Source organism: Cydia splendana, chromosome 6 (genome assembly GCF_910591565.1).
Source record: "Cydia splendana chromosome 6, ilCydSple1.2, whole genome shotgun sequence".
NCBI lineage: Eukaryota > Metazoa > Arthropoda > Insecta > Lepidoptera > Tortricidae > Cydia > Cydia splendana.
The window spans coordinates 930,524-943,777 of NC_085965.1; the positions used below are offsets into that span (position 1 = coordinate 930,524).

The 13,254-nt window shown below is 43.2% G+C and overlaps 1 protein-coding gene across 1 annotated transcript in view; it reads left to right on the plus strand.

The window, feature by feature from the left end:
- LOC134791539 (uncharacterized) overlaps positions 1-13,254 on the plus strand; it is a 28,996-nt gene that overhangs the window by 14,594 nt on the left and 1,148 nt on the right. The window contains exons 14-18 of the mRNA XM_063762586.1: positions 6,104-6,215; positions 7,047-7,190; positions 7,492-7,595; positions 10,951-11,052; positions 11,855-12,063. Coding sequence (XP_063618656.1) covers positions 6,104-6,215; positions 7,047-7,190; positions 7,492-7,595; positions 10,951-11,052; positions 11,855-12,063 — 671 coding nt within the window. The remainder of the gene's footprint in view (positions 1-6,103; positions 6,216-7,046; positions 7,191-7,491; positions 7,596-10,950; positions 11,053-11,854; positions 12,064-13,254) is intronic.

Sequence of the window (13,254 nt, forward strand, 5' to 3'; positions counted from 1 at the left end):
ACATTATACAAAAAGCGAAAATGGCCATGTGGTCATGCTGTCGAATGGCAGGAGCAAGATGGGACTTAAGACCCAAAATTGCTATGTGGTTATGAAACCAGCCAAAAGACAGCAATAGACACTCTATACAGCCTGCAACGCACGGCTTGTTTAACAGTAACAGGCGCCTTCTCCTCGACACCGGGAGCGGCCCTAGATGCACTGCTGGACATCATACCACTCCACTTGCAGGTGCAAAAGGAGGCCAAGCAGTGCGTCTACAGAATATGCACGCTAAACAGGCCAAAATGGCGCTCTCAGGCATTAGCCAATCTAAAGGCCTGGGTTTTTGCAAATAGAACCTTTAGCATGCCCACTGATGACACGCACACCGAATGTCATCTCACCAAACTGTACACAGTAGAAATACCTCCTAGAGACAAATGGATCAACAACCAAATGTACGTCGAAGAGGGAAGCCACATCTGGTATACAGATGGTTCCAAGAAAGGCAATGATGTAGGATGCGGGATCTATGGTGAGAGCCCTAAGCTCAGAGCTAGCGTCAGCATGGGCACACAGGCCTCAAACTTCCAGGCAGAAGTCTTCGCCATCAACAAATGTGCGGAGATCAATCTGGATAGAAACCTAAGACACCAGCATATCTACATCAACTCAGACAGCCAGGCTGCTCTGCTGGCACTAGAATCCCTCGAGTCAAACTCAAAACTAGTCCAGAACTGTAAAACAAACCTAAATGCACTGGCTAACTCCAACAAATTCACACTTAGATGGGTACCAGGGCACTCCGACATTAACGGAAACGAAGAAGCGGACGAACTTGCTAGAAAGCGCGCAGACACACCCCTGGTCGGCCCAGAACCGTTCTGTGGAATCACAAAACAGGATGCATATTCTCTGCTCAGCAACTTAGAAAAAACGAGAGCAATCGCTTGGTGGAAGTTCGTTAAAGGGCAAGAACACTCGAAAGCTCTAATCAAAGGGTTCAACAGCAAAACTGCTAAGGAGCTTTTAGGACTCAAAAGGCACAAAACCTGCGCGGTGACCAGAATACTGACTGGACACTGTATGTTGAATAAACATATGTTTCAAATTGGCAAGAAACAAGATGCGACATGCAGGTTCTGTCAGGAGTCAGAGGAGACTGCAATGCACATTCTCTGCTCTTGTGGACCACTAATGTCAAAAAGAAGTACCTACCTAGGGCGACACGTAGTGCAACCCTATGAGGTACAGAACATTACGGCCCAAAGAATCTGGAACTTTACGGATGCAACGGGCATTAGTAATGAACTTTTCTCAAAAATGGACGGCAAAGTCGACTTTGCCGTTTAAAAAATAGGTTGCGAAGCGCGTAGTTTATGGTCAGTCAAAAATTAAAAAGTTAAAAACATTGCAGTCTCGATTTTGGGACTGCAATGTTGCATACAAATTCCATTATTTGTCGAGTTCCAAACTTTTTAAAAGTTGAAATGGCCATATCAAATGAAGGCACAGGCCCATTAAACAGCCAAACAGATGATTAGTACCGCGACTATTTAGCTGTCTCAAATAGGTTGGCGTATTTTCGGCAGAAAAATACACGTCTATTTTTTTATTAAAAAAAATAAAAAGGCGGCAAAGCTAATTTTTTCAATTGTTTCTACTTTTTTCTGTGAAAATATATACGTAAGAACGTTGCTTTTGTAAAATATTTCTATGATATTTATATTTGTTGCACCATTTTTGAGAAAAGCACTATATATGACTCGGCTGGAAGGCTACTTGCTGGCTTCGGATTCAATTAAACGGACTCCCAAGGTCGTCCGTTTAAAACGAATCCTCAGCCTGCAAGTAGCTACTTCCGAGCCTCGACAATAATGTACTATTGGGTCCTTACCTATGAAATTGGCGTTTTTGTTCATAGATATAAGTCTGATCCTAGTTTTTTTTTTTTTACAAAAGTACATACACAATTACAATAAAACTACAGTGCACTCAATAAACAACGATTTTACATACAATTAATTGTTATTTTTTATTGTTAAGTGTTCAGAATTAAGCCTTGAAAATAGGTCTTTTCATGTGCTGTCGGTTCGAGTATTAAAATTACTTATATTTTTCTAATGGTACCAATTTTCAAGAAATGGAGATATTGAAAACATACCTTAAAGGTGTCAAAAATTACTGGAAAAATTTTGTTTGGTTTGAATTAGCCATCAAAAAAATATCCGCAAAATTAATTGTATGGAAATTCGTGTTTCGTTGAAATTCTCCGAACAAAACGCCAATTTCATAGGTAATGACCTAATATTAAAGGGCCGCCACAATAGATCAATGCTGGTCGATGCGACACTCAAAGGCCCACAACACCACAATAATAATAAATATGCCACAGGCTGTAGTCAATATGATAATTGTTTATCGACAAACCTGGGATAACTCGGGGCACTTATACTAAATAAAGTGACGAAGCAAAATATTTTATCGACAATTAAATATATCGATGTTACTGTCAACATCTAAATGTTCTACAAAATAAATATATTAAAATTTTTACAAAATCGCTTTGTATTGCGTCTTAATTGTAAAAAGGTGTTTTTTCGAAGATTTTATTTTATTTTTAAACCAGGTCAGTATTTCCACATTGACACTAAATGTTTTATTCTAATCATTTTATATCGTTATTTATTATTTCTTAAACATTACTCCATCTTCATTTATTGCTAAAAGTACATAAATAGTGAAATTTATCTTAAGTCATAAAGTCTTATATACATATCGCCAGGTGACAACTCACTAATTACCAAAAAATAATTGAATAAAAATCAACCTTATTATGGTACTAATACAGTTCACTATGGCTATGAATTTGGAGTGGTAATTAGTGAGTTTTGGTTGTCACCTGACGATATAGACATTTTTTTATCGATATCAAATCCCTAGAATGAGCCCCGAGTTATCACAGGTTTGTTTATTGACAAATGCCAATCGAAAAGTAATAAAATATACAGATGTAGTGCATAATTATTGTTTTCCATCGTATTTTATTGGAAACGTTCGTATTTGTCCTTTTTGTACCGAGACTGACTGAAATAGTAAGACACGTTCGTACGTTTCCGTGAAAATACGAGGGTGCGTATCATAATGAATACGAACTTTTGATATAATTTCAATTTACAAACGTTCAAAACGTATACTAATCTTATGTATAATGCACTAAATCTATATTTTCAATTAGTATAACATAAAAATAATATAACATTCAATATACATACCGCTGTTTGGTATAACATACAAATAAACTAATTACATTTAATATAACATTCATTATGCAAATAAATTAAAATAATGAATAACATCTCATATAAGTATCTGAACAAAACATCAGTAAAATTATTTGGATAGCTCAGTATTTCATAGGTCATCGAAACTAATTACTGTCAGAAAAGTAGGTTAGGTTAGGACAGTGACTCCCCAGAAAAAAAAACTGCTAGCAGAAAAGTAGGTTAGGTTAGGTTAGAACTGTGACTCCCCAGAAAAAGAAACCGCTACCAGAAAAGTAGGTTAGGTTAGGTTAGAACTGTGACCCCTCAGAGAAAGAAACTGCTAGCAGAAAAGTAGGTTAGGTTAGGTTAGAACTGTGACTCCCCAGAAAAAGAAACCGCTACCAGAAAAGTAGGTTAGGTTAGGTTAGAACTGTGACCCCTCAGAGAAAGAAACTGCTACCAGAAAAGTAGGTTAGGTTAGGTTAGAACTGTGACTCCCCAGAAAAAGAAACCGCTACCAGAAAAGTAGGTTAGGTTAGGTTAGAACTGTGACCCCTCAGAGAAAGAAACTGCTACCAGAAAAGTAGGTTAGGTTAGGTTAGAACTGTGACCCCTCAGAGAAAGAAACTGCTACCAGAAAAGTAGGTTAGGTTAGGTTAGAACTGTGACCCCTCAGAGAAAGAAACTGCTACCATAAAAATAGGTTAGGTTAGAACTGTGACCCCTCAGAGAAAGAAACTGCTACCATAAAAGTAGGTTAGGTTAGGTTAGAACTGTTACCCCACAGAAAAAGAAACTACTACCATAAAAATAGGTTAGGTTAGGTTAGAACTGTGACCCCCCACAGAAAAAAACTGCTACCAGAAAAGTAGGTTAGGCTAGGTTAGAACTGTGACCCCTCAGAGAAAGAAACTGCTACCAGAAAAGTAGGTTAGGTTAGGTTAGAACTGTGACTCCTCAGAAAAAGAAACCGCTACCAGAAAAGTAGGTTAGGTTAGAACTGACTCCCCAGAAAAAGAAACTGCTACCTGAAAAGTAGGTTAGGTTAGGTTAGAACTGTGACTCCCCAGAAAAAGAAACTGCTACCAGAAAAGGAGGTTAGGTTAAGTTAGAACTGTGACCCCTCAGAGAAAGAAACTGCTACCAGAAAAGTAGGTTAGGTTAGGTTAGAACTGTGACCCCTCAGAGAAAGAAATTGCTACCAGAAAAGTAGGTTAGGTTAGGTTAGAACTGTGACCCCTCAGAGAAAGAAACTGCTACCATAAAAGTAGGTTAGGTTAGGTTAGAACTGTTACCCCACAGAAAAAGAAACTACTACCATAAAAATAGGTTAGGTTAGGTTAGAACTGTGACCCCCCACAGAAAAAAACTGCTACCAGAAAAGTAGGTTAGGTGAGGTTAGAGCTGTGACCCCTCAGAGAAAGAAACTGCTACCAGATAAGTATTAGGTTAGGTTAGAACTGTTACCCCCCAGAAAAATAAAAGGTTAGGTTTATTGCGTGGTATTTGTTTTATATATTATATTATTTCAACGTTATACCTTTTTATACTTATCATAAACGATATTATATGTAAAGTTCATTATACATTATAAAATTATAGAATTCATTGTTATACGTATCGCACGTTATACTTATTGCACGATATGCCATTCAAAATTATACTAATTGAATTTATATATTCTGAGCAATATATTATAGGTTTGTATACGTTCTATTACTTACCCAAAATACGAAGGAAAACAATTATGCACTACATCTGTATACGAGTTATTATTTATGTCTCAACGTATGTAAAAAATGGACGGTAAAACAATCATCGACTTGTAAAGTTGAAAAAGTGTAGGTAATATACGAAATAAAATGTTTTTGTACGGAACAGCTGATGGAGTCCCCCCAAACCTGTACAGAGGCAAACCAGGAAAAAGAAGCTAGGCTTCATCACAAGCCTTTACCCGATTTACACCAAAGTGATCCCATAATCTCCGTGTTTTGTACGGAGCACTAAAAATAGACGAAATTGTGTGGAAATAAAGAAAAATTTTAATATTACCTGATAACCAGATAGGTAATTCGCCAGTTGGCCACCCTAAACTAAAAATTAATTCTATTCATATATAAACAGAATTCATTTTAGTATAAGGCTGGCCAGTTATTGAAACCTTATACTAAAATGAATTCTGTTTATTTTTTTTTATTATTAAGCCCTTTATTCCTTAAATATATAATTCTAATTGCTAAATTAAATTTTATTTTATTTCTAATTTAAGGACCCCTTTTGGGTATAGGCCTCCTCCAATCTTTTCCAGTATATCCTATTTTTTGCATCATGGGTCCAATTAGGCCCAGTTATTGAGACAATATCGTCTATCCACCTTGTCTGTGGTCTCCCACGGTGTCTGGTACCTTGAGGTCCTTGCCATTCTGTGACCGTCTTTGTCCATCTTTGGTCTTCTAATCTGGCTAAGTGACCTGCCCATTTCCACTTTAGGGATCTCGAGTAATCAAGCGCATCTATGACCCTGGTTATTTTTCTTATATCTGAACATCTTTTTCTGTCCTTAAGTTTTATGTTGAGTATGCTTCTCTCTATGCTTCTTTGACATACCTGGATGTCGTTCATTGTCTTGGTATTGTAGATCCATGTTTGGCATGCATAGGTGAGGCTAGGAAGTATACATGTGTTAAGGAAGGAATTCTGTTTATAGGTGAATAGAAATCATTTTTAGTTTAGGGTGGCCAATTACCAACAGTACTGGCGAATTACCCTACTTTGTAATCCTTGTGACCGTATTTAGGTGAAAGTAGTAAATTTGTCGCATAAGTAGGTAAAAAAACGGGTGGTTCCGTTTTCAGGGTTACAACAATCGCGACGAAATGGACATCTGCAAGCACTATACAGGGGGGTCGGAGAAGACGTGCTTCAAGGGTAGCCGCTGCAAGAAGCGACACGTTATGAAACACCCTGGTATGTCATGAATGTTCCGTTTAAAATATTTTATGTCTATAAATGTATTTGTAACTATCTGATATTCTAGAGTATTCGGAATTTCGGAGTAGGGGGTATTACTGCAATATTCTGCCGCTAGAGTGCAGTACTAGCGCCAATAGTAAACCATGGAGGAACTTATACATACTGTGCTTTAAACTGTTTTTTGACTGGTTTTCACAGATAATAGAATATGACATTGATGCATCAAGGCGGTTTGTTTACAAGCGCCTACCGCGAAACGCGAAAATCTAAATTTAGTTATCTGCCTATCGCTTGAATATGCAAGAGTGATAGAGAGGTTAGATAACGAATTTCGATTTTCTTGTTTCGCGGTAGACCCTTAGATTGTGATGGATTGTGGTAGTGGCGTTCTCTACGCAGTTTCGCGTAATATTCCCTATTCCTGAAGACACCTTAAATTTTATCACACCTATCAGCCTATCACTTAGGGAGCTTCAACAAAAGATACCAGAAATACCGCAGTGTAGAAGTTCCCTTTACAGATTTTCTATTAGTACTATAGGTAGTAGGCTTGGTATAGAACGCCACATCATTGACTATACATCAGTGGCGGCGCGTCCATAAAAGCCGATTCCCACCGGCTTGCCTGTTTTTGGACGTTTGAGCAGAATTGTAAAGGAAATATGTAAGCCAAATTAGCCCCGGCTTGCCTATGGATATGTTTGACGCGCCGCCACTGCTATACATATACTGGCGCGGCTTTCTGGAACATGGTATTTTTGACTTATCTCAATTGACTGATAGTCCGCTATCACGCAGAAATCTTAATGTTTATGATTGTCACAGATGGCTGGACACTAGATCGTGTACCGACTCCGAAATGCCGTCCTCCCGTCCTGCCCGCACCCGGCACGTGGCACAAAGTAGTCGTCACGTACGTCTGCCACTTCGACCGGCTCTACGTCATGTTCCAACAAGAACCGCCTAAAGGTCAGTTATTATCATTAATAATTGACCCACAAACAAAAACTGGATAAGTGCGAGTCGGACTCGCCCACCGAGGGTTCCGTACTTTTTAGTATTTGTTGTTACATTTCATTGTTTTTACCTTAAATTCCGACATTTTAGCTGAGTTGCACCAGTTGTGGTCACGGAAAGACTGACGTCCCAGCAAATGTCAACGGAGACATAAATAAAACAACAAACTACCCGAAATTAATTTATAAAAATGTTCGGGGGGTTAAGTAGTGTAAAAACGCGAGAGTTTAAATTGTATATTTGTGTTTTGCAGAGGAGCTGCCCACTTTCGGTCTGGTGCTGCCGCCCGTGACCCTGGCGGCGCTCATACGGGACATGAACAGCCCCGCCACCTGCGCCGCCCACAGACCGTTGCAGGTACAATGTTATAACACACACACATTATATACACGGTCCCGCCCATGACCCTGGCGGCGCTCATACGGGACATGAACAGCCCCGCCACGTGCGCCGCCCACAGACCGTTGCAGGTACAATGTTATAACACACACACATTATATACACGGTCCCGGTGCCGCCCATGACCCTGGCGGCGCTCATACGGGACATGAACAGCCCCGCCACCTGCGCCGCCCACAGACCGTTGCAGGTACAATGTTATAACACACACATTATATACACGGTCCCGGTGCCGCCCATGACCCTGGCGGCGCTTATACGGGACATGAACAGCCCCGCCACCTGCGCCGCCCACAGACCGTTGCAGGTACAATGTTATAACACACACACATTATATACACGGTCCCGCCCATGACCCTGGCGGCGCTCATACGGGACATGAACAGCCCCGCCACGTGCGCCGCCCACAGACCGTTGCAGGTACAATGTTATAACACACACACATTATATACACGGTCCCGGTGCCGCCCATGACCCTGGCGGCGCTCATACGGGACATGAACAGCCCCGCCACCTGCGCCGCCCACAGACCGTTGCAGGTACAATGTTATAACACACACATTATATACACGGTCCCGGTGCCGCCCATGACCCTGGCGGCGCTTATACGGGACATGAACAGCCCCGCCACCTGCGCCGCCCACAGACCGTTGCAGGTACAATGTTATAACACACACACATTATATACACGGTCCCGGTGCCGCCCGTGACCCTGGCGGCGCTCATACGGGACATGAACAGCCCCGCCACCTGCGCCGCCCACAGACCGTTGCAGGTACAATGTTATAACACACACACATTATATACACGGTCCCGCCCATGACCCTGGCGGCGCTCATACGGGACATGAACAGCCCCGCCACGTGCGCCGCCCACAGACCGTTGCAGGTACAATGTTATAACACACACACATTATATACACGGTCCCGGTGCCGCCCATGACCCTGGCGGCGCTCATACGGGACATGAACAGCCCCGCCACCTGCGCCGCCCACAGACCGTTGCAGGTACAATGTTATAACACACACACATTATATACACGGTCCCGGTGCCGCCCATGACCCTGGCGGCGCTCATACGGGACATGAACAGCCCCGCCACGTGCGCCGCCCACAGACCGTTGCAGGTACAATGTTATAACACACACACATTATATACACGGTCCCGGTGCCGCCCATGACCCTGGCGGCGCTCATACGGGACATGAACAGCCCCGCCACCTGCGCCGCCCACAGACCGTTGCAGGTACAATGTTATAACACACACACATTATATACACGGTCCCGCCCATGACCCTGGCGGCGCTCATACGGGACATGAACAGCCCCGCCACGTGCGCCGCCCACAGACCGTTGCAGGTACAATGTTATAACACACACACATTATATACACGGTCCCGGTGCCGCCCATGACCCTGGCGGCGCTCATACGGGACATGAACAGCCCCGCCACCTGCGCCGCCCACAGACCGTTGCAGGTACAATGTTATAACACACACATTATATACACGGTCCCGGTGCCGCCCATGACCCTGGCGGCGCTTATACGGGACATGAACAGCCCCGCCACCTGCGCCGCCCACAGACCGTTGCAGGTACAATGTTATAACACACACACATTATATACACGGTCCCGGTGCCGCCCGTGACCCTGGCGGCGCTCATACGGGACATGAACAGCCCCGCCACCTGCGCCGCCCACAGACCGTTGCAGGTACAATGTTATAACACACACACATTATATACACGGTCCCGCCCATGACCCTGGCGGCGCTCATACGGGACATGAACAGCCCCGCCACGTGCGCCGCCCACAGACCGTTGCAGGTACAATGTTATAACACACACACATTATATACACGGTCCCGGTGCCGCCCATGACCCTGGCGGCGCTCATACGGGACATGAACAGCCCCGCCACCTGCGCCGCCCACAGACCGTTGCAGGTACAATGTTATAACACACACACATTATATACACAGTCCCGGTGCCGCCCATGACCCTGGCGGCGCTCATACGGGACATGAACAGCCCCGCCACGTGCGCCGCCCACAGACCGTTGCAGGTACAATGTTATAACACACACACATTATATACACGGTCCCGGTGCCGCCCATGACCCTGGCGGCGCTCATACGGGACATGAACAGCCCCGCCACGTGCGCCGCCCACAGACCGTTGCAGGTATAGTCTGTCGATTCGTAGCAGGCCCCGAACTGTTAATCCTTTGTCTATTGTTAACTCAAACCGCACGTGCTACTTACCTGCAAAAAAGGGTCTTAATTATTCTAATTATCACCTGAGCGCGGGCTAGTCCAACGCTCAAAAAACCAGCGTAGGTGCGCTCTCCGATAACGCGCCTTTGTTACGCATCTGGATGACACATTTTAGACTGGTTCGACTCGCCAGCACTCAGTAACCGTAGAGAATTACACGACCCTTTTTTTACACGTGCGGTATTACTTACCAATAGACAAAGGGTTAGCGGCTCGGGGCCAGTTACAAATCGACAGACTACAATGTTATAACACACACACACACACACACACACATTATATAAACTTGCATGTCCGTTTATGACAAATAACTTATAATTAATATTCAGTTGTTGGGGGTCCCTTTGTTTCCCATAAAGTTTCAAGTCATAATGTATTGTTTGTCATATTATCGTTAGTCATAAAACTGAAACCGTTAACTTTTCAGGATTTTCGTAGGGTTATTCTATAGATAGGTTAGGTTAGGTTTGTTTTATGGCAATCCTGAAAAGTTACGCGTTTCTGAGAAAAACCAATTATGACTAACGAAAATTCGGACAAACAATACATTCAATCAATATATCAATAAATCACTTTATTTGCAAAAAACATACTTAAATGCATGCAAATACAAATTATATGGTGCACAATAAATTCAACAAAAAGTATAATGAAACAATCACAACAATAGTAATTACAGATTAATAGGATATCAGAGCAAAGAGTATAATAATATATGTGTCAGAGTCAGAGTCATTATGACTTAAAAGTATTTGGGAAAGAATAGAGACCCTAGTTCAGCCATTCTCAAAGTGTGTTCCACGGAACCCTAGGGTTCCGCAAAGCCTCTGTTGGGGCTCCGCGAAAATACTTGTAATAATAAGAAAAAAAACAGCTCTTGTATATCTGGTCCACAGTGACGAACGAAATTTTTTTGTTGGGGTTCCGTCAAATATTTCGCTTTCCAAAAGGGTTCCGTCACCAAAAAAGTTTGAGAACCGCTGCCCTAGTTGGTGTTATAGTATGTAATGTATGACCCCCCCCCCCCCCCCCCCCCAGACGGCGCCGGCGCCGGGCGAGCTGGTGGCGGCGCAGTACCGCGACCGCCAGTGGTACCGCGCACGCGTCATCTGCGCCACGCCGCCCGACCAAAACGTCGAGGTAACACATTACACTGACATCCTAAACACACTAGGAAATATGTGTCATTCCCAATATAGAATATTACGCGAAACTACGTAGGGGACGCCCGTCCCGCGATCCATCACAATCTGAAGGTCTACCTCGAAACAAGTAAATCGAAATTTCAGTATCTAACCTCTCTATCACTCTTGCATATTCGAGGGATAAAGGGGCAGATAACTTAATTTCGATTTTCGCGTTTCCCGGTGGGCCCTCTGTAATCAATCCGCCTGGTGCATCAATGTCATATTTTATTGTCTGTGAAGACTTGTCAATAAACAGTTTAAGGCACAATACGTATAAGTCTCTATGGTTTACGATAGGTGCTAGTGCTGCACTCTGGCGGCAGAACATTGCAGTAATACCCCCTATTAAAAAGTTATTTACTATCAGTAGTAGTAGTAGTAGTAATCACTTTATTGTACACAACACAGGTTTACAAAGATAAATTACAGTAATGGGAGTACAAAGGCGAACTTATCCCTATAAGGGATCTCTTCCCGCTAACCTTCGATTAGATGAGAGGAAAACTCCAGTTAGGTCAGATAGACAAACTTAAGGGATGTACAGTAATATTTAGAAAAAGTGAACTAACGTATGGTCAACTCATAAAATACATAAATAATATTATTATAATTTCAGTATTGAGTTAAGTACTGTATAACGTTGATTACGTAATAAAAAGCCGTAAAAATATTTCTGTAAAATAAATAGGTACGCGTTGTTGTCATATAATGACATGTGTATTTCTATTTTAAACTAAAAACTATACACTTTCTAGGTGATGTACATAGACTACGGCAACGTCTTATCCGTGAAAGAAAACGAGGTAATGGAGCTAGAACCTCGCTTCGCCGTGCTGCCGGCCCAGGCCGTGCTGTGCCGGCTAGCCGGCGTGGACAAGCTCAGCGACGACCGCCGCACCTGGGTCACGGCCAAGCAGAGGCTATCCAGTCTAGCGCAGGACCAGACCATGGAGGCGCATATCATGTGAGTAACAAGGGCTCTCTCACAGGGGAGACAGACAGACAGATAACGGAGCTAGAACCTCGCTTCACGGTGCTGCCGGCCCAGGCCGCGCTGTGCCGGCTAGCCGGCGTAGACAAGCTCAGCGACGACCGCCGCACCTGGGTCACGGCCAAACAGAGGCTGTTCAGTCTAGCGCAGGACCAGACCATGGAGGCGCATATCATGTGAGTGACAAGGGCTCTTTCACAGGAGAGACAGACAGACAGACAGATAATGGAACTAGAACCTCGCTTCACCGTGCTGCCGGCCCAGGCCGTGCTGTGCCGGCTAGCCGGCGTCGACAAGCTCAGCGACGACCGCCGCACCTGGGTCACGGCCAAACAGAGGCTATCCAGTATCCAGTTCGTTTTTTTTTTAGCATTAGAAAAAAGGTAACAATCTTGACGTGTCTTTTTATTGAAAAACACTTTTGAAAAATAAGTCACGGCAGATATGTAACAATTATGAACCATATACAATTATTTACATTCTCTTGCTTTCATATTAAGTATTAGTTACTGATTTTTAAAAGGCGTGTTTCAATTAAAAGACACGTCAAGATCGTGTAGTATTTTTCTAATGCTAGAAAAACGAACTATAGGCCAGGACCAGACCATGGAGGCACATATCGTGTAAGACCATGTTATACTATCGAGCCGAGATTCCGTCAATCTTGAGTCAAACTGCGTCCGCGAAGTGATTCGTTTCGGGTTAAGCGTGGCCATTCTATATGAAATTGTATGTTTCTTGCATAGAAAATGCTCCGTCTAGCAGTTGAGGTAGTCTGTGGTAAATCGTAAAATTAATAATGTCGACGTATATGTCACGTGTGATCATTATTATTTTTCACCACACCAACTGGTAAAGGCTCTCCTTGATTGTTCAAAAACGGATAAGAAAGTTGCATTTTATCCACATGTGAGGCAAAGTAAACAAATTCAAATTTTGAGTTGTTTCCTTATGTTGGCTGGTCGAATTGACTTTTAAATGATGATTTTGAATGATAAATCATAACTCAGCCTATATACGTGCCACTGCTGAGCACAGGCCTCCTCTAATGCGCGAGAGGGCTTGGGCTATAGTCCCCACGCTAGCCCAATGCGGATTGGGGACTTCACATACACCTTTGAATTTGTTCGCAGATGTATGCAGGTTTCCTCACGATGTTTTCCT